This window comes from Tyto alba, unplaced genomic scaffold, assembly GCF_018691265.1.
Source record: "Tyto alba isolate M040663 unplaced genomic scaffold, T.alba_DEE_v4.0 Super-Scaffold_14, whole genome shotgun sequence".
Classification (NCBI taxonomy): domain Eukaryota; kingdom Metazoa; phylum Chordata; class Aves; order Strigiformes; family Tytonidae; genus Tyto; species Tyto alba.
In genome coordinates, this window is record NW_024881276.1 from 15,792,780 (window position 1) to 15,814,767 (window position 21,988).

The 21,988-nt window shown below is 46.3% G+C and overlaps 1 protein-coding gene across 2 annotated transcripts; it reads left to right on the forward strand.

Moving 5' to 3' along the window:
• The first annotated feature begins 485 nt into the window (after positions 1-485).
• Positions 486-10,912, forward strand: LOC104355827 (organic solute transporter subunit alpha). Of its 2 annotated transcripts, XM_042788650.1 has the most exons (8): positions 486-982; positions 2,305-2,456; positions 2,573-2,646; positions 4,212-4,370; positions 7,361-7,472; positions 8,326-8,472; positions 9,850-9,955; positions 10,454-10,912. In XM_042788650.1, exons 1-8 carry the CDS (start codon positions 901-903, stop codon positions 10,639-10,641), a joined length of 1,020 nt encoding a protein of 339 aa, XP_042644584.1. In that variant the 5' UTR covers positions 486-900; the 3' UTR covers positions 10,642-10,912. The 2 variants fall into 2 exon arrangements, with proteins under 2 accessions (XP_042644584.1, XP_042644585.1); XM_042788651.1 differs by lacking the exon at positions 4,212-4,370.
• Positions 10,913-21,988: the final 11,076 nt, after the last annotated feature.

Genomic DNA, 21,988 nt, shown 5'->3' on the forward strand with positions numbered 1-21,988 from the left:
CTCCCCCCTGAATACTGCTTTGTGTTTATGATACAGCGTGTCACCTGCTGTTTTGTCAGCCGGCGCTGTAACTGTCCCTCCGCTGCTTCCTGCAGCCAGCTTTCAGTCCAACTATCCAGAACAACTTGGTGGGTCACCAAACCCCATCATGTCATTGCTCATTCCCCTTTTCCCTGAAAATGCTGGGGCTGCAGAAAGGATCCTTCCAGCAGGTGCACCACGTGGGAAAGTGGAAAATCCCTTGGTGTATTCCTACCCTCGACGTACTCTCTTTCAACCTGTGCAGAAGATGGTGCAGCTTTTCACCCCATTGCAGCCAAGATTACCGCGAAGTCTCCAGTGAAGAGCTCCACAGAAAGTCCTGTGCACGTCTGCCACCCTGCCCAAGCAGCTCTCGGCCTCCACCGGCCCCCGCAGAGAGGGCAGTGCTCAGAGCTGCCACGGCCGGGCCGGGGGGAGGGCGGGCAGGGCACCGGGCAACCCCGCCCGCTCCTCGGCTGCCAGCCCGCGCTCCCGGTGCCCCGACACCTGGAAAGGACGGGGACGGGGAGGGCTCGCCGGCTTCTGCGAGGCCGCCTCCGCGGAGCCCGAGCAGAGACTCCGGGGACAGCCCGGACACGGCCTCCGGCAGATGGAGCGGGGCGCGACACCCCCCGGGGCTCGGCACTGCCCACCCCGCCGGTGCCCGGGGCCGCTGGGCGCCAGGCGGCAGCGCGGAGGCCCAGCCCCGGCCGCCGGGCTAATCATTAACCGGCCCTCGGCAGCCCCGAGCGGCCGGGCTGCGCACCGCGGCTCCCGCCCTCGCCAGGCACCGGGCGGGAGGCACCGACCCCCGCCCGATCCACCTCCGCCCCCCGGCACTGCCCGGGCACCGCGGCGGGGGCCGGGGGCCGCGCCGCCATGGAGGGTGAGGGGAACGAGACCCTCCTCCACCCGTCCTGCGGCGCCAGCGAGCCGCCCTACTCGCAGGAGCTTCTCCAGAGTAAGTGCGGCCGCCCGCCCGCCCGCGCCGGGGCGAGGCGGGAAGGCGTGAGGGGGGGGGGGGGGGGCGCTGCCCGCTGCCCGGCCGCAAGCCCCCCTCAGCGGCGGCCCGGCCCGGCCCGGCCCGGCCCGGCCCGGCCCGGCCCGCTGCCGTTGGTCCCCGGCGAGGAAAGCCCCGGCCGGAGCTCCGCCTGGCATCGGGCCGAGCTGCCTCCGGCTTCGGGGAAAGGAGCCCAGAGCTGCGGGCGCGGCTGTGAGGGAGCGGGGCGGTCGCGGAGGGGAAGGGTGGTCGGCGTGGACTTGCCGAACCGACCCACGGACCCGCGCCTGGCCTCCGGGTCCCCCGTGGCGAGATCGAAGGTGGGGAGGTGTCCGCTGAGGCGTGGACCGCTCCGCCTGCGGCCAAGCCTGGACGTGCTGGGGCTTTGTGAAGCTGGTTAGGTTAAAAACGCTGGGGCGAAGGCTCACCTGTGCGGGCGCTGCTCCGTGTGCCTTTAGATGGGCTGTGGCCACAGCGGGAGCTATCACTGGTGATGAGCACGAACTTCTAAATTGTACATGACTCCACTGCAGTGCTTGCTTCTGTCTCCAGAAGCACCTTTCCTGGGAGAAAACACACCTCAACCATCAGGCGTGGGTAGAAGTTGATACCCATCCCCAGTGCCAATGACATAAACCCCATCAGCCGTGGGTAAATGTTAATATCCATATCCAGCTTTAGAGGAGAAGTAAAAAAGAAATTGGTGAAGGCATCGCGTTTTCTCTCGAGCTAGATACATCAGGGGCTCATCCTTATATTGCTTGTGTGGCCCACAAACTTCCACCAAGCCCCTAAAAAGTTTGCATGCCCAAGGAAGTTATGCACAAACATGCCTATGAACATACAGTGAAAGCAAAGAACTAATACCGAATAAACACATTTTTGCTTGTAGTCTGCCTGGAAATGTTTCCATAACATGTATTTACTGTATTTATTTATATTATTTATTATGTATTTATTTATATTCTGTTACATAGTTACATGCATCTAAGGACATTTGTCCTGTAACCTCACCTTTCTGAAGGGTACTTTTGCATAATGCTTTGAGAACATGGAGGCATATTCTTCCCGTATGCTGTTTGTGGATCCTGGAAAGACTTAGGGTCATGAACTTAAGTATTTGAATCATCCTGTGGAGTCAGTGGTCTATGTAGCTAAGGACGAGTGCAAGTCTTTGCAGGAAAAGGGCTAAGGAGCCCCTCAGAGATGGTGTCTTTACATTAAATGTTTGAAATACTTATGAAATAAATCAGAACTGTCTTTTTTCTTTCCTCTCTCTGCAGGCCTTGACCTACCAGGAAGATTTCTCTTTGCAATCTTAACTCTGATGACGCTAATTGCCAATCTGGTGTTTATAGAGGAAGCAGTCTACATCTACAGGAAAATCCCCTCCTCCAAAAGATCAATCATAATTTGGATTAATGCTGCAGCTCCAGTAAGTTACCATGGAAAAGAGATAAAATTCAGTGTTGAAAATAAGGTTTTCCTGAAAATCTACATGAACCTGCTTTATCCCTGCCCTTCGTCCAACCCTCCTCCCTTTCTCTGTAGGTGATCGCCACTACTTCATGCATTGGTATGTGGATTCCTCGCTCAACAATGTTTACAGATTTCACAGCAGCAATGTGAGTATTCTGCTTGTTTCTAGACATTACCCCAAACCCTGAATTTCTTCCCTTTAAACATCTGCTGCTCTTGGTAAACACAGTCATTTTGTAAATTTAACAATTTAGTAATTTTTGGTTTGAGTCAAAATCTCTTGGCAGCTCTTTTCTGGGAGGTGGAAAATGCTGAAGCAGTTCCCAGAGCTACAGTCCCCTAGTGTGGGAACCTCAGTATGAAAGATCTGTGACTCGCATGTAATTGATCTCTCAGATTGACAGTAGCTTTGAAGCAGAACTCTTTCTTTCCTCTCTCTGTGTGTTGCGTGGAATCAGATTCTGACCTGTGACTCCTTCTCTGCGCTTTTACTAATGATGAGCCACGGAGGTCTATTATTAATGGTGGCAAGTGAACCTCCGATGACTATATCAATGTAAAAAATGTTCCACAGTTGTCCTGATAAAAGCTCTTTCTGTGCGAGCATGACAGCTCTGACATGCACAAAGAAGCGAGAAATGTGGTCCTTGCTTTCTGGAGGCAATGGCACAGCCTGGTAGACAGAGCCAGGTGGGGGGACGCTGTGGCCTTGGGCACTCCAGAGTTGATTTTGAGATGATTTGGGAACCCACTGCAGGGCAGTATCATAGGCTCACATGAATAGCCTCACCCCATGTCACGCTGCATTTACGGAGAGAGTAGAGTAAAAAAGGAGGGAAAACACGGTAGCAAGGAACACTGATGGCATGCAGAAATTTGTGCAGGTAATACAGATTGCCAGGAACTTCCAAGGATCCAGTCCTATGGCACTTCAAGCCTGTCTGAATTGCCCCCTCCTCCCTCGCCCAAACTACAGGTTCCTGTCCCTTCACTTGCATCCACTAGCCCTCAGTCTCCAGCTGCACGGCAAGCTCCCTCAAGAAGGCAGTGTACCTGAAAAGGACCTCTTTTATTTGGTGAGGTTGTATTTCAGTGAATCAGTTCTCTAAATCTGTTTGGGACAGGAAAGAAAGGGTGATTGCACAACCTGTAGTTCCTGGGAAGGGTTGAGAATGTGCAGGTGTTGAAGAAGGGAGAGGTGGAATTGCAGAAGTAGGTGTTTGGATCAGCTTTGCCTGCAGAGGAACCACACCCTGACTAGGCCAGCACATTCAGTGACAGCCATGTATACACATATATGTGTGTATATATATATATGTATATTTGTGAACATAGCTATGTTTGTTGCTTTTTCGTTTTTTTAAACAGGACTTGTTCTAAATAATTTGAACCAGTCAGGACTAGATAACTGATGGAAAAATATGGCCACAATGACTCTGGCCAGAAAAGCCTGTGCTTTAATACTGACTCTGCCACCACCCACCAGTGCAGCTTTGGGAAATTCCACAGCAGCTCTGTGCCTCAGTTTATTCCTCTTTTGGTGAGGTTAGGACAGTTACGGTCCTCCAAGGTGATGGCAAGCAGGAGGTTTCTCACATCTAGTGCTAGAATTTTTGTTGGTTGCAAAGCACAAGCTGTAAAAACCCTGGGCAGAAGGTGGCACTGGCCTACACCCAGGCAGGTTCAAGCTGGCATTTTCTTCCTCCCCTAGATTTTTTGCCATAGTTATCCACAAGTTCCTGATGATGATGATTAAAGAGTGTGGAGGTCAAAAGCTGCTCCTCAGGCGGTTTGAAAACGGTCGCTTCAAGATCAGCACGGGTCCCTGCTGCTGCTGCTGCCTTTGCCTCCCTCGTGTGCCCATCACTAGGTGAGTTGCCCTTTAAGATTTCCCGGCCGGAAAACGGCTGCTGGAAGTCACCCAACTTGGCAAGGCCAGGCTTACAGCAAAGGGCCTCCCCGCTTCCCGAAAGTCAGTCTCAAGCCGTCTCTTTTAAACAGTGCCATCAATCTGGGGCTGTACAGCACCACTAATTTATTTCGGTTTTGTAATGTCGAATTTTGCGTGAGTCAAGAACATGACGTCTCTCAGTTTAACCCAGTGCAGTGTTCCCACTCATAGTAATGCCGAACGCTGTGGTATCTCCCTAACTAATCCCATTCTCTACCAAGAAGTCATTTCTGTAGTAAGCAGTGGTGTGTGGGAGGAGGAATTTCTACTCTAGAAAACCTAATAATTGAGATTTCAGTTTCTTTTCGTTCCAGAGGGGAACAAATGTCTCCAAATTGGGAGGCTGTCAAATGGAGGCTGTCTTGAAAGGAAATTTCTCTTGCTTCGATGAAATTGAAATGTTTCATTCTGATTTTGACTTTAAAACTACTTCAGATTAAAATAATTTTTAGAAGAAAAAATAGGTGTAATTCCTGGAAAGCTTCGAACTCAGTGAAATGGCATTGTCTGGTGAGGCAAAAGCAAATACTTTCTTCTACTAAACATAGTATTAATGCACCTTTGGGAAATGGGATGAGGATGGAGAGCTGCATCTATGGGAGACAATATACTGTAACATAAACCGTGCCTCCGTTGAGCACGGCCTGGTGGGGCTCCTTCTCTGGCTAGTGTCACCCTGTCATTTACACGCCACTCCAAAGCCTGGAATTCTCATGTATATTGCAGAGCTTTCCTACTGGCACAGAGCATGAGAATCCTCTCATGAGGAGCAAAAGCTGAAGGACTGAATGTGCAAGACAGAGACTTTTCTATGAGGGCCTGGACATTGGTGTCAGAGGGGCCTTAGAGACTTTGTGATTTGGTTAAATGAAAGCAGCAAACAGAACACAGCACAGCAATTTGTGATGCGCTTGCAAAAATTCTCATTTTTTATTGTAATAATTCTTTCTTAAACTGCCTCATTCGGTATCAGAACTTAAACTCTTGTTTCCATCATTTTATTTTAATTAAATAACACTAAGTATTTACATGGAAGGGGCACCAAGAAGAATAAGTATTAAACCAACTGAAAAATGTACCTCCAAAAATGGATGTAATACAGTGACGTGAAATCAGCAGCTACTGATATGGATCTAAGTGACTCCTACTAATTTTCATGGGCATTGGTTCAGGCTCATTTCAGCAGTCAAAGCTGAAGAAATGCCATGAGACAGAGCTGTACTATAGATCTAATGTGTCACCAGCACATTTGTTTTTCTTTCCATGTCTGTCACCCTCTGTATAGGTTGTAGTAGCTGGGAGCTTGGGAGAGGATCCTCTACTATCCCTCCTGTTGGTGATATTAGCTAACGTTAACTTCTTTCAGGAGCTAGATAGTGCCTACAACTGCTGAGAGGAAGGACAGCTGCCTGTTTTTTTTTTTAAAAAAAAGGCCTTTTGCTCTGCAGAGGGCTTAGGGCTCCTTCTCTGGTGTCCGTAGCACTGGGAAACCCATCTACTGTCTCTGCTTCTGATTTCTAAGCCTTTTCCCATTACAAGGTACTTTTTTTTTTTTTTTTTTTTTTTTTAATATGAGGAAGCTATACCAGAGAAAGGTCAGTCTCATATTCCTCCAATAGGTATCTTTTGGGGAAACAGGGAGCTACTTTGAGGGAAGGATTCATTCTTATAAAAATCCATATACTACTGAGCAGTCCTGGGAAAGCTAATAAGGTACAGTAGACAGATGAGGCAAAGTAAGAAGCCATACAATGGGAAGATATGTGGCAGAAGAGGTCTGATGGTGAAGAAAGATAGACCTGCGTTGACAGGGGAAACAACTCGTGGCGTTGCAGTGACTGCACTGTCATACTATTCTTTAAAACCCTTTGGGAATAATAAATATTTGAAAAGGCACACACACTAAGTGGCTGGCCAGTTGCAGGCCCTTCCACATGTGTTTGTGCTGTTCATAATCCTGTGGTTATAAGCTATTTTAATTGAGTAATTCCTATAATTTCTGGTTCATGGCTATATCATATCCTGTAACATACTAAATGGCAGCCTGTTGTCTGCTGAGGCATCTCTGACAGCAGTCTCAAGGGCCCAGGGAGCTACAGTGAAGACAACATTGACAGCATGGGAAATAATACACAGTAACAGACTAAAACATGAGCCAGCCGAGCAGCCGCAGCTTGTCCTGTGAAGACTGAAGGAGAGTTCAGGTCAGTCAGCTTTCACGCCCACTGTTATAAAATGCATCTCTCCCTTCCCTGATAGCCTTCAATGCTGGCTGGCCCAGTTACTGTGGAAGGGCTGTGTTCTGGACCCAGTTTATACTGACAGAAGTAAGGAAATCCTAAGGTGTCCTGCTGGCCTTGGTGCAGTTTCAAGTGAAAGATAGTTCCTTTTTTCTGTTAGAGTACAGAGGAGCAAAACCAGATGCTTACATGGTAGTACTCGTGATGCACTGAAAAACTACCAGTCCTTTCCCCTAGGTCTGTATGATTCCCTTTCTTCATCTGCCACAGGACTAGGAAGCGTCTGGACAGGAAGGCTGAATTGCCCAATTTCATCAGAGAACTGAAATAGTAAGGCAACAAGGCAAGAGCAAGTGGCATTATTGTTCAGAAACTGGTTATGCTGCTACTGACTCTCTGGTTAGCTTCAGGTCAAAGAAACTTCACGTTTTGCCCAGCTTTGGTTAGTATCTGATTGCTGCAGAACAAGAAAAGTACTATTTTTGTAGAGGCTTTACTAAATAAACACTGGGTAATTAGTGGAAAGATTTTCTAATCTTGAAGCCGTTCCTCCCCGAATTTTAGCCACATGCTACAGAAGTATAAAAGTTTTGCAGTTGACAGTATCCAAAAAATGTTAAGGTTGCTGATAAGATCTTGGCCTATGTGATTTTTTTTTTTTTTGGCCAGGCGAACTCTCTTTTGGCTGAAGCTGGGCACCTTTCAGTTTGCTTTCCTGCGACCAGTGCTCATGTTTTTATCAATAGTGCTTTGGACTAATGGAAATTACAGCCTTTACAATGTAAGTAAATCTTTCAATCAGAGATGGTTCACAGAATCCATAGGTTTTAGGGTTGATGTTAGTATCTTAGCCTACAACTAAACTATGAAATCTGGGAGCACTTTCAAGGGAGTCCTCACTGTATTCTTTTGAGACCCTGAAGCATATGATTTCTGCCTTCCTCCAGACTCTTTATTTCTTGTCTTCTCTTGAAAAGAAACTCGGTGGGTTGGACATCAGATTATGCTCCAATATTTTTCCAACTTGTATGGTTAGAACAGCAGGACTGTGAGTTGCCCTGTGGGATGTACCTGCCTTGTGGTTTGTAAGGTACAGCCTTAAGAAACAAGTGTATGTACTGCCATGTAAACAGGAAGCCTAATTCTATGTTTTTCTGCAAATCATGGTGATTTTTGTGTCTGTGCAAAATAGAAAAGATAGTGCTGTACTTCTGCTTTATACCATGTAGGATGTAAGATGATGGAGAAGTCTGTGTCTGCTAATAACTTTGCACCTCTTGGATAACTTGGATTAAAAGTAATACTTTTTTGTTGTTGTTGTTGTGTCATGGTATAAAATAAATGACCTCTCTGAGTTGTTATGCTGAATATGCTCTCATGAGCGTTCCCAGGTGCTGCTAGGGTCAGACTGAGGGGTTGTGTCACTTGTTACCTTCTCAGGCTGAACTGTGCTAACACTCCAGTTGGTACTGTGCAGTTTCCCTGTGCAAACCCCAAGAACTGTTGCTGCCATCAGCTTTCATGGAGGTAGAAACAAGCATTTTAACATCTGCATCATCCGGTTCACAACTTCCTGGAAATAGTAAAATGCACTGTAAAGTTTTATAGGTACACTTGTTTGATTTGCTTCTCAGTTATCTCCCAAAGGAGCTGCAATATGGATTAGCTGCTTCGTTGGTGTCCTCACCATTATTGCTCTGTGGCCAGTTGGAATCATGTTTCAACAAGTTAGGACTCTCCTTACCTGTAAGAAGATCATCCCAAAGTTTGCTCTTTATCAGGTGAAAAGTTTAATATTTCTGATAAGAATTTCTCTTAACTGCTGATATAACACTGTCTCTCCGGTTCTTGGTCCTTTGTTGAAAAGTCCTAGTGTTTTTTTTTTCTTATAAAATACACTGCAAAAGCATATTTTACCTGATTAAATCTGCATCCCTTTGAAGCACTCTCCTTGGCTGCCGTTCAGTTTCAGCTTGAGCCAATTTACCTCTAGTCTCTCAGGAGTTCTAGAGATGTGAAAGCTGCGTAAAATCCATTTATTTTTAGGCAACCGAAATCAAAACAGCACCTTCTGCAGGGCTTGAAGGAGGCTTTGTAAACATAGTATCCTGAAATACAATGTTAAAATGCTGGTGTGTACTTTTAAAAACTAGGAGAGGATGCGGAGCAGTGTGTGGGTGGCTGTTGTTTGAACTGTTTCAGCATGTCACAGTGTTGTGTTTTGAGAATATTTTTCTTGGCCATTCTGCACTTCAGAGCTAGATAATAATGAAAATACTCACTGGGAATCATTAAATAGCAAGGAACAGAACCAGATAGATTAGACTGAAAAAGCCTAGGGACAGGGCCACCCTCTTCCACATCACCCTGAAGAGAGTACAACAGAATTCTTGGATATGCATCCTTCTTGAACAGGACATATAGAAAGGCTGGTGCACTAAGGTCTCTGTTAAGTAAATTATTAAGCACTTACAAATGCAATAAACAGAATAGTCACACCTGCAAAGCTGCATTAGGGTGAATCCAGGATTAGGATGGCAAACTCTGTTAATGCCAGGGTTTGTACTCAGGCAGTTACACCAGCAGCTGGAGAGACACTCTGATATCTCCAAAGCAGCAAAGGCCTCGCTCAGCAAATAGCAGGTAATATGATGCATAAGTGATTCTTGCCAAACCCAACCTGCAAAGAGCTCCTCATCCCTTATGGCAAGGAAGCCAGCCTCACATAACTTGGGGAGCACCACATCTCCCTGGCTGTGGCAAAAAGAGGAGGCCAGATCAAAACGTTATTTGAGTCACTACTTCCCTAAAGGAGAACATAAGTTTATAGGTAAGATTAACGGGAAGTTTTTAAAACATTGTTGCCTATTATTCTGAGCTCAATATTGTTTAAAATCCCAACTGGGAGGTCTGTGTATATTGCACCTCCCAAATGAAGGGCTGAGAATTAATTTAATGATCACATTCAGAGCAATATCATCCTGACCCAAAGATGAATTCTGCAGAATGGCTGGCAGCCTGCTGGTAGATGGGAGGAGAGGAAGGGCAAGGGAGGAGGAATGAGGCAAGAGAGGGTCTGTTATGAAAGTAGAATTGTTGTGTGAACTATAAACCTTTTTCTGGTAGCTAAGTCATCTGTTTTTTTCTTTCTGCTGCAGTTTATTCTCATTCTAAACCACTTGCAGGCAGCTATTATCAACATCTTGGCCATGCAAAGAATCATTCCCTGTGCTCCACCACTCTCCTCTTCAGCAAGAGGAGCATGTAAGTTCTTTTGGGAAGGATGTTCTTCATTTACTTACAAAGGTGCCAGTTCAGTGTTGCTGACTATGATGGCTGGTGTTTTCCCAAAATACTCATTTCCTGGGATCATGTAGCTTTTGGAGAATCTTAGCTTTTATGTAAAAAAAAATAACAAAAGTTTTATAGCTGTCATAGTCAAACTTATAGCTGTCAAAGATCAAACTTAATTATGAGAAGAGTTGGAAGCAGAAAGGAGAGGAAAAGAAGTCAGCATGCATAATTGCTATTAAATCTCTTGCATTTTGGATGCATAAATTATTACATGCTTATTGGTGGGCTATACTCTAATTCTTTAACTGATTTTATTGACAAGTGTGAGAGACACTCTGTTATGGGGACAGGATGGTAAAATTTGTTTGTTCTGCACAGATGAAAATTAATAAGCCAGGTATTCATTTTGTGCCTGATAGTCATTTCCCCCTCTTGGGGGCTTTACTTTGCCTCCATTTTTTTTGGCAGATATAACCCAGCAGCTTCTCATCATGGAAATGTTTCTGATAACCCTGATGTCAAGGGTGGTCTATCGGAGAAGATACGATGACCTAGAGCCTCCGGAGAGTACAGCTGAAGAAGCTGAGGACAACAAGCAGACTCCTAAGATTATCCTCAATGGTGCAGTTAGTGAAGGTGGATTGCCAAGGATTTAGAAGCCCTCTGTGCTTCTCTTCTGCAGGAGCTGGAAGCTCAGCTTCAGGAGTTTGTATATTCTTGCATCACAAATAGCCACTGTCCATGTCGGAACAACTTCTGACATAAATGCCTGTGAGCTGTAGAACTGAAAGGACCACTAGTGGAAAGATAAGCCTGTTTATTCTCCAGTGATATATACATGGCGTGAGTGTGTTCATACCATGTAATTTAGTAAGATTTCATACCATGTACTTTTATGCTGTTACAGAGCACTTGATGGTAACCTAACTGTCTCACAATGTGATTTTATTTTATTTTTATTTTTTATCTATTGGAATGGGTATGATTTAGAGTTAATCCAGAGTCATTCTTACTCAACTCTTTTGACTTTTTAAAATCTTATTTCACCCTGGATTGCTATCATATGTCCAACACAGCATTTTCCCATGCTTCCTCCATTAAAATTTATCATCTCTTACTCTATGCCAGGAGCTCACCATAGCTAATTCTGATCAGTAAATACATTTTCATACATTTGTTCTGAAGCCCCCAAACCTGTTTGGGCTCTCCACCTACAGAAATGATGATCTCTGTAGGGCAAGACTTTTTACATTCCTTGTCAATTCACTTCCAAACTTGGTAAATACACGGTTGCTGTTTGTAAATATGTCACTAGCAGATGTTCTTCCTAGGGATGGCAGATTCTCTGTCACTGGCCTGGAAAAAGAAAGTGTGAGTTAGTCTGAGATGTCTTCTGTCACTGGTCTGTGATGTTACATGGCACTTTGCTTCTCTTCTTGAAAAATGGGAATAATGATACTCAGGATCCTTGTGCTAACAGTGTCTCTGGGGATAACAGTGATTGAAAGGCATATTGAGGGTAACGGTCAACAGCCGGCCAAATATGAGCCAGCAGTGTGCCCAGGTGGCCAAGAAGGCCAACAGCATGCTGCACCTCAAATACCATGTTTGGTTTTGGGCCCCTCACTACAAGAAAGACATCGAGGTGCTGGAGTGTGTCCAAAGAAGGGCAATGAAGTTGGTGAAGGGTCTAGAGAACAAGTCTTGTGAGGAAAGGGCGAGGGAACAGGCGTTGCTTAGCCTGGAGAAAAGGAGGCTCGGGGGAGACCTTATTGCTCCCTACAGCTACCAGAAAGGAGGCTGTAGCGAGGCAGGGGTCAGTCTCTTTTCCCAAGTAACAATCGATAGGAGGAGAGGAACTGGCCTCAAGTTGCACCAGGGGAGGTTTAGATTATTAGGAGAAATTTCTCCACTGAAAGAGTTGTTAAGCACTGGAACAGGCTGCCCAGGGAAGTGGTGGAGTCACCATCCCTGTAGGTATTTAAAAGAGGTGTAGATGTGGTGCTTAGGGACATGGTTTAGTGGTGGAATTGTTAGTGTTAGGTTTATGGTTGGACCTGATGATCTTAAAGTTCTTTACAACCTAAACAATTGTATGATTCTGTGGAATCTCTTTCAAAAACTTTGTACCTCCCCAGCTTCTTCACCCAAAATCTGACCTGCCCAGGCATCCAGTAAGACTTCAAGTATTACAGGATCTTTACCATTTACACCCATTGCTCTGTTTTGCATAAAGTTGTTTTTTACTTTTTACAAATGAGCCTGATGTTCTTGGATGAACCTAATTGCTTTGGTTTAGCTCACTATAATTTATAAAATGATACTGTGTTTAGTAAGCATTTGGATGTTCTGTTTGTTGGGAGGGGAGGTGCAGCACCATCTACTAGCACTTGTCTGTCCTCATCTAATCCGATCCCTAGAACTGAACACCCAACAGCAAGAATGCTTATTTCATATGTAGGCTGGGAAAATGTTTCATGTTGGAAAAGATGTTAGTAACATCTTTTATTTATATTTTATCAAACATAACATCGTCAGAGCAAAGCTAGGCAGATGGAATCATAGAATCACAGAACGGTTTATGTAGGAATGGGCCTTTAAAGACCATCTAGTTCCAGCCCCCCTGCCATGGGCAGGGACACCTCCCACCAGCCCAGTTTGCCCAAAGCCCCGTCCAGCCTGGCCTGGAACCCTTCCAGGGAGGGGGCAGCCACAGCTGCTCTGGGCAGCCTGTGCCCGTGTCTCACCACCCTGACAGTGAAGAATTTCTTCCTCATACCTAATCTAAATCTCCCCTCTTTCAGTTTAAAAGCATTACCCCTCATACTATCACTCCACTCCCTGATAAAGTGCCCCTCCCCACCTTCCCTGTAGCCCCCTTTAAGAACTGGAAGGCTGCTGTAAGGTCTCCCTAGAGCCTTCTCTTCTCCAGGCTGAACAACCCCGACTCTCTCAGCCTGTCCTCACAGGGGAGGTGCTCCAGCACCCTGATCATCTTCATGGCCTCCTCTGAACCCATTCCAACAGATGGTGGGGCTTTATTTTTAGTTTACATTGAATTAAAAAAATGCTTTCAGTTTGGGAGTTGGTGGAAAATTAAGTATTTTGAAAACAGCTACTGAACCATCTGGAAGTAGAAAAGGGGGCTGAATTAAACAAAATATTTTCTTCTTTCTGATTGAAGTCAAAAATAGTATTTTCTTTAACAACTGAATGATTCCATTATAGTAGAAAAATTGAATTATTTTTGTTTTGAAGTGGTTGAAACAATTTTTGTATTTAATTTCTTTTTCTAAGCAGTCAGTCTGGGAAATTAGTACCGATTCCTGAACTGCATTAATGTGAGAGAATCTGCACTTTTCCCTCGAAAAATAATTTAGGTGAAAATTTTCACTCTGCATTAGTGTGTGTCAGTAGAATTAACTGGGATCAACTAACATATTCTTAACATGAGGAATCTTCTTAATGTATTTTAACATTATGGCTATTAGCATATTCCTAATGTTGCTTTATACCAGTGTAGTCTAGGCCACAGGCACATATGTAGACTTGCAGAGTAGTACTTAATTTCATAATGGCATTGGGAATGGTTGGCTGTGAGTTCAAGCAGCTTCAGAATTAGAAAATAAAATATTTTGAGTTGATAAAGAATCTTTGTGAATTGCTGTGGAAAATACTTTAATTACTAGAGCAAATGAGCAATACTGGAAAATGTTTTCTGAAGTGGTTGCGTGATGGGCATGCCTTGGTGGGTGGCATATGTGGCACAGAAGAGCAGATCCCTGTGCCGTAGCACGGACAGTGTATTTGCAAACAGTTGGAGTGTATGGAGGAGTGGTGGTTTCTGTGGATCCAGTGAAGGTGGCTGCTGGGCACAGCAAGTCTTCATTCATCGCAGTTAGTCCTGTATCTGCTGTTTCTCTGAACTGCCTGCTAAATGTATGTTGTAAACATCAGTGTGGGCCTGATTTAGCCACAGGGATCACTAGCTGGTATGCTTTTGGATAGATATTTAATATTTGTTGTGATTTTCGTCTGACATTTCATCAATAAAAGGTACTGTGGTGATTGTGAAGCAGACTTCAGATTTGGCAGTGAAGACTTTTTACTGTGTACAGCCATGAAGGTCTCATTCCACAAATCACTTGCTTACACAGAGCCATTTTCAGAGCAAAATTTGACATTCTTTTTCTTAAATATGTGCCTAAGGGCTTTCCTGAGTTGTTACAGCATATATGAATGCAGCACAATGTATGGGTCTTATTGTTACATTTTTTTTTTTTTTCTGGAGCTTTTTAAATTAAGAATTTCTTGCCCATCTCTAGTTGAGGCCAGTAGCTGTAGCCTGCCCAGCCAAGGTGCAGCATCCAGGTAGGTGCCTGGGAGCTAGCAGCCAGGGGCAGCAGGCAGCCAGCATTGCCCTGCATTCACTCATTCGCACTTGAAGTAAAAACACTGCAAATCACAATCTCCGGGTTGGACTCTCGGCAGTCTGAGTATGGAAAAACAAAACAGAAAGCTGGAAATTCCTCCAGTCTCAGTTCTGATAAGGATCCATTTCAGGGCAGTGAAAAAAAAAATCACTTTCAATTATGTGTTTGTGATCAAAGCATTTGAAAACATTTAATGAAAGCTAGAAGATAAATTCCACAACTCATTTTATACAGCTGCTTGTTGGAGAATGGCTCAGAGACAAGGGTCCTGAGCCCACCGAGCAGTTGTACAATCAGAGCCTGTTCTAGGGGCTGATGCTGGGCCTCACTAGGGTTTGCCTGGAGCTGCTCGCAGCTGCTGACACATGAAGAATTTCAAGGATGCTTCGGCCTTGTGTATCATAAACAAGTTAAGAGGAATTAGAAGTAGTGGAATGAGAAACTTAGTGGAATGAGAAGCTTGTGCTGCTAGCTAACTGCAAGTAGGTGGACCGTGCAAATTTAGAGATTGAGCCAATCAGCTAGTGACTAGTAGGCATAATAATTAGCGTTGTCTGTATAAATATGTGTACCCTGGACCAATAAAGTGAACCATGCTTTATCACTTACATTGAGTTTGTCTCAGCATGTTCCTCTGCTGCTCGCAAAATGGTGCCTGAACAGGGGCCAGGAATAGAAGGATAAAAAGGACGGAGCAGCGGACGCAGAGAAGCACTGGATACAGCAGCGTCCGGGGGGTCAAGAACGATCGAACATTGGATCTCCGACGTGTCGTTCCGAGGACCTGAACTGACATAGGGGTTCGCCATCTGCGAGGGCTACTGGCAAAGGCTGCAACTGGTGCCTGAATCAGGGGGCATCAGCGACATATCAAAGTAAGGGAACAGGTATTGTGCCTTAATCAGGGAGCACAGGGGCGGCAGTGCCTGAATCAGGGGGCACAAGGCTGGCAATATGGAACAGGAGGTAGCCCTAGATTTATTGCAGCACTTTTTAGAAAAGAGGGGAGTAGATTGTGTAAAATCACTCGCGGGTTTAGTAGCATTAGGACAGGTCAAAGGATGTTTTCAAGATCCTAATTCTCTTTTTGATGTCGAGGAGTGGAGACGATTAGGTGATGTTTTATGGGATATGGTAATTGATGAGGATAAAGCTGCAAGGAAATTGATGAAACCGTGGCGGGAGGTGGTGAATAATATCAAGCGGTATCAGCTCGAAAAGAACCTTGCAGCTGTGGCAACAACAAAGTTAGGAGGGGAAAGTTCCACCGTTACCTCAGAAAGTGGCGCATCCGGATCTATGCTCTTTGACAGTGATCGTATTCCTGTACCATCAACAGGAGTGCCGGTTCCAGTTAACAAAAGTAGGGGAAGTCCGGAGGCCAGTTCCCCCCCAGTGCCCCCACAGTCGTGCTCCCTCTCGTCCCCTCCGTCCTTGGAGGCGGAGGGGGAGAGGGAAGATGGCCGCCCAATGCTGTCAGGTATAACGAAAGTACAGGGGCGGGTACGCCATGTTGACTGGCGGGAGGTCATGCGCCAGGCAGCAGAGGATGAGCAATATGACATTGTTGGTAGCCTGTCTGAGAATCTAGCATCTCCAGTTCGATTCGAATCAGCTGGAGATGGAGCCGTTTATGGCAGCCATAGGCCACTGAATTGGAAGATGCTGTCACTGTTGCGTAGTACTGTTAATGAGTCTGGGCTACATGGTGAACCCACGAAGCACTTATTAAATTACATATGGGGGGGAACCCTCTTGTGTCAGGAAGATATTAAAGTTATTATGAAAATGATTATGACCCAATCTCAGTTGTTGCTATGGCAGGCCCACTGGCAACGATTCTGTGAAATATCAGCTCAACAGCCCAGACATCAGGATGACCCATTATTTGGGGTAACTGCAGAACAGCTTATGGGAGCGGGGCAATATATTACCATAGACGCTCAAATGCAGCAAGGCCCAGATGTCTGCCTGGAGGCCATGCGGACAGCAAGGCTAGCTATAGCCTCAGTTAAAACAGCCCCCCCATCTCTGTCTTATATGGCAATAAAACAGGGATGGGAAGAAACCTTTGCGCAATTCATTGATCGGGTAACCGCAGCTATAGAACAGGCAGAGGTCCAAGAGTGGATGAAACCCGCGCTTCTCAGGCAATGCGTTTTAGAAAATACTAATTGAGCAACAAAGTCTATTATACTAACACTGCCTGGGGATGCTACGATAGAGCAGATGCTGGAGCGTATGACCAGGGTGCCGGTAGGCCCCCAGGCTATGTTGGTAGAGGCAGTTTGGGAGTTAGGGAGGGACCTGATCCAGGCCCAGCACCAAGCCTTTGCGGCCCTAGCCCTGTTATGTCTATCCAAGAAGCACCAGCGACCACCGACGCGGCGCCGTAACAAGTGTTTTCGATGCGGGCAAGAAGGACACATACGACGAGACTGCCCTGTTCGACAAGTCTGGTGCGGGAAGTGCAACACGAATAACCATAGTACCGCTGCATGTGAGCGCTCGGGAAACGCCCGAATGAGCGCGACGGGCCGCCGCGCAACGACAACAGTGGCGGCCCCTGCACGGCTAGGCGACAGCCCGATACTGCCTCAACAACAAGTTCCAGCCCCCGCCAACAACAACCCGTTCCAGCGGGTGCCCTCCAGCCAGCCACAAGAGGCAGCCTCGGCTTGGACCTGGCAACAGGAATAGCTATTACACTGATCGATCAACAGCCGCAAAGGATTGCGACTGATGTTAAGGGCCCAATACTAATTAATGGACAACCACAAGGCGCTTTACTAATTGGGCGATCATCAAGCAGCATTAAAGGACTGTTTATTCTGCCAGGAATTATTGATGCTGATTTTACCGGGACTATATGCATAATGGTACAGACTTTGTTTCCCCCAATTCATATTCCAGCGAAAAGTAAAATTGCTCAATTAGTACCTCTGCCCCAACTGACCAAAGAGATGGAGGCTGTCTCCGCGGCTACCAGGGGAACCGCTGGCTTTGGATCCACAGGAGGTTTGGCTCTGCTAACTATGGCAATGAATCGCCATCCGGTGACCAACGTTACCTTCTGCTCGAATGGGACACAGATTTGCCTTAGTGTGTTATTGGATACTGGAGCCGACCTCACCATTATGGACAATAACCATTGGCCACCCAATTGGCCTTTGGTCCCTATGGCTCGTGGGGTCGAAGGAGTTGGAGGACACTCATCAGTGATGCGCAGCAGAGAACACATTCGAGTGATCATAGAAGGGAGAGTCGCGAGTACGTATATAACAGTTATGCCTCTGCCTCAGGGAGTTTATGGCTTAATTGGTCGTGATGTGCTGGACCAGATTGGTGTCATCCTAACGATCAGTGATCCTTTTTAGCAACGGTCACTGCTTCTAGAGCTTTCCCGATCCCATTGAAGTGGTTATCAGACACCCCGGTTTGGATCGAGCAGTGGCCGTTGAAAAAGGAAAGCCTTGCAGCGGCACATCAACTAATTGAGGAACAGCTGTCTCAAGGACATTTAAGATTGTCCACTAGCCCGTGGAATACACCCATATTTGTCATCTGGAAAAAGTCAGGGAAATTTCACCTCCTCCATGATCTGCGTACGGTAAACGCGCAGATGCAGCCCATGGGAGCTCTCCAGCCTGGGCTGCCCAATCCATCCATGCTGCCTGAACACTGGCATCTACTCATTGTTGATCTGAAAGACTGCTTCTTTACCATCCAGTTGCATCCAGAGGATACACAACGCTCTGCCTTCACCCTACCATCGATTAATCATGAAGCACAGCTCAGCGCTTTGAGTGGACAGTATTGCCACAAGGAATGAAGAACAGTCCAACACTCTGTCAACTGTTCGTGGGCAATGCCTTACTACCCATCAGAATTTCCTGGCCTACTGCCATCATATATCATTATATGGATGACATTCTGATTGCTCAAGAATGCCCCTTCTCTGACCAACAACGTTCCTTTTTGGCTCACACTCTTCAAAAGGAAGGCCTTGTTATTGCTCCTGAAAAGGTTCAATCTTCGGCGCCGTGGAAATACCTTGGTTGTCTGATAATGGACTCACAAATACGACCACAGAAATTACAGATACAGCTTGATATCCGTACCTTACATGACAGACAGAAGTTGCTTGGAGACCTAAAGTGGCTTTGCCCTTTGGTAGGAATTGCCAATGATGACTTGGATGTCCTCCGACCCTTACTCCAGGGGGTCGATCCTACTCGCCCGGTGCACTTATCAGAAGAACAACGATCAACCCTGTCCCGAATTGCAGACTACATTACCCAACGATGGGTTGACCGCCGAGATCCTCAGCTACCGGTAGACCTCACCATCTTAAACGGCCCGTCCCAGCTCATCGGCGCATTAACTCAACACAAAAAGAAAAAGGGGGAGAAGGTCAAGGTACTAGAATGGATATACACAAGGCTACAGCCTCAGAAATCCATTCAACAAAAACTGGAGAACCTAGCAGAACTAATTAGAAAGGGCCAAACTCGCATTCTACAGATTACGGGATCTGAACCGGGCAGTATACATCTACCCATCAAGAGGGAGTTGCTTGAATGGTGCATCAGACAATCAGATGAGTTGCAAGCCAGCCTGCTAACCACAGCTCAGGATATAGCAGTGACTTCAATCAAATCACCAGTGCTGCAATGGGTCAGCCAATGCGAATGGATCATGCCTTCCAAACGCAGTGAGACGCCTCTATCAAACGCCGTTACTGCTTTCACTGGTGCCGGGAAGAAATCTAGGCGTGCCACAGTCACCTGGTTGGAGGATAAAGTATGGCACCACCATACTTTTGTCAGCTATTCCAGGGGACTCATTACAAACGCTTGAATTGTCAGCGGTGGTTTGGGCCGTCCTTCAATGGCATGATCAACATCTCAATGTAGTAACTGATTCCTTATATGTTGCAGGAGTGCTACAACGTATAGAAGATGCACGACTCAGGGACTCAAAAAATCCCAGATTAAATGAACTATTTCGCCAACTTCAATCTGCTTTGCAACAGCGCCAGAAGCCGTATGCAGTCATTCATATAAAAAGTCATATGTGGTCCCAAGGACTAGGGGAAGGGAATCAAAGAGCAGACCAACTCGTCACCCTAACAGTGCCACTCAGTGACTTTGTCAAGGCCCACGAGGCTCATGCTACTTTCCATCAGAATGCAAAAGGCCTGAAAAAACAGTTTAATATAACCACTGAATAAGTAAAAGGGATTGTAAGAGCCTGCCCAGAGTGCAGCCATCATGGTCCTGGCCTGGGAGTCGGGGTTAACCCCCGGGGGTTGGGCCCCTGCGACCTTTGGCAGATGGATGTGACGCACGTACCAGAGTTTGGTCGGTTAAGATATCTGCACGTCACAATTGATACATACAGCCAGTTTGTATGGGCCACACCCCAGACAGGAGAAAAGGCATTGCATGTAGTAGGCCATTTGACAAGCTGCTTCGCTGTCATGGGGGTTCCACAAAAGATAAAAACGGACAATGGTCCGGCTTATATTAGTGAAAAAATGAGAAAGTTCTGTCAGAGCTGGGGGGTTGTACCTATGACAGGTATTCCCCATTCTCCAACTGGGCAGGCTATAATTGAAAGATCACATCAGACAATTAAAAGATATCTACTAAAATTCCAAGACGTCAAAGATATCCAAGAGAGAGTAGCTAAGGCGCTGTTTGTGATGAACTACCTTTGCATTTTTGGAGATTCAGATGCAGCGCCGGCTAAGAAACATTCTGGTGCCTCCGAGAGCAACAAACCCCAGGGCATGAAAGTCTGTTATAGAGACCTATCCACAGGGGAGTGGGAAGGGCCTGCTGAAGTCCAGTTCTTTGGTAAGGGCTATATGTGTGTTCTTACTCCCTCAGGCTCCCAGTGGATTCCTGCCAGATGGACTAAGGCTGCTTTGGACGTTGGGCACTCTGAAGTTGCGGACTGTTAAATTTCCCTGGGATAACTGAGGCAATGTGGTGGATTCTGTTACTGGTTCTGGGGGGCGCGAATTCAATTGGGGTTGGGGTAAGGAGAACCGCGTTCGACCCAAGAGAAAATGTATGGGTAACATTATGCCGAGCCGCAAACACCACCACCTTTTGCGCTAGTCTACCCACCCCAAGTGCGCCTTTTCTAACATGCTTGGTAGGCGTCCCCCTGAATGATTCCGACTGGGGTTCTCTAAACCAAACACTTGCGGAATATGCACAACGCTGGAACCGGTCCAGGAACTGGTATAGGGCTTTCGCATCAAACATGAGTAGCTGGTTTGACAAATATGATTCTTGGGGTGACTGCCTCCCCATTGGCCCACACCCCCAGGAAATTGAGCTTGTAGACTCCCTGAATGCCTCTTACTGTGTTTTCCTCAATGTGTCTAAGTACCCCTGCAATGAAGGAAGCCGATACCCTTGCAAGGTCACAGTAGGAACTGAAATATCCCCACAAGGCAGTAGCACCCATTGGGAAAATTGGTGTAATTTGATGAGCCGAAACAGGCTGAATCCAGCCCCTGGTACTACCTGGCCCAGGAGGTTACCTTCTGGCTTATTTCTCATTTGTGGTAATCGGGCATGGCAGGGAATCCCCTTCCGACCCACTGGAGGACCCTGCACAATTGGGTGTCTCAGCCTGGCTTTACCCCATCTTCACCCTAATAAAACCCATCCAGTTGGGCGATACAGACGCGCGCTAGAGACCCTTACTAATGCCTGTGACGATGATGTCAGCCTATGGAACAGATGGGAAGCAGTATTCGCTTCTTTCTTTGTGCCGGGTGCTTCTGCTGCCCGAGCGCACCGACAGTTGGAAAAATTATCTTGCTGGGTAGTAAAACAGGCAAATCTTACTAGCACTGTACTTTCAGACCTAGCCGAGGGTATGAACGAAGTCCAGCACGCCATATTACAAAATTGAATGGCTATTTACTTTCTACTCTTGGCGCATGGCCATGGCTGTGAGGATTTTGAGGGTATGTGTTGTATGGATTTGGAAGACAAATCAAGGGCAATTCATACGGAACTTAAACAGCTTGTAGAACATACCCGAAAGATAAAACAAGATGTGGGGTTCTTTGGACTAGATGGACTCACTAATTGGATGGGGTTAGGTGGATGGTTAAAAGGCCTTTTCCAAAGTCTGCTTCTTATTCTGATCTTTATCATTATTGGGCTTGCATGCTTAAGTTGCGCTTTATCATGCATTAAGAAAATCTTTGAACGAACGTTGGGACAGGCTCTGCTCGTACAAAAAGAAAAAGGAGGAATTGTTGGAAAATGGCTCAGAGACAAGGGTCCTGAGCCCATTGAGCAGTTGTACAATCAGAGCCTGTTCTAGGGGCTGATGCTGGGCCTCGCTAGGGTTTACCTGCAGCTGCTTGCAGCTGCTGATACATGGATAATTTCAAGGATGCTTCGGCCTTGTGTATCGTAAACAAGTTAAGAGGAATTAGAAGTAGTGGAATGAGAAACTTAGTGGAATGAGAAGCTTGTGCTGCTAGCTAACTGCAAGTAGGTGGACCGTGCAAATACAACTTTTAGAGCTTGAGCCA

What these genes read in the sequence shown, in the direction of transcription:
- LOC104355827 (XM_042788650.1), top strand. Translation starts at nt 901, where the DNA reads ATGGAGGGTGAGGGGAACGAGACCCTCCTCCACCCGTCCTGCGGCGCC. An exon ending in GAAATTACAGCCTTTACAAT is followed by an intron (nt 7,473 to 8,325) that starts GTAAGTAAATCT and finishes TTTGCTTCTCAG; the next exon opens with TTATCTCCCAAAGGAGCTGC. An exon ending in CAAAGTTTGCTCTTTATCAG is followed by an intron (nt 8,473 to 9,849) that starts GTGAAAAGTTTA and finishes TTTCTGCTGCAG; the next exon opens with TTTATTCTCATTCTAAACCA.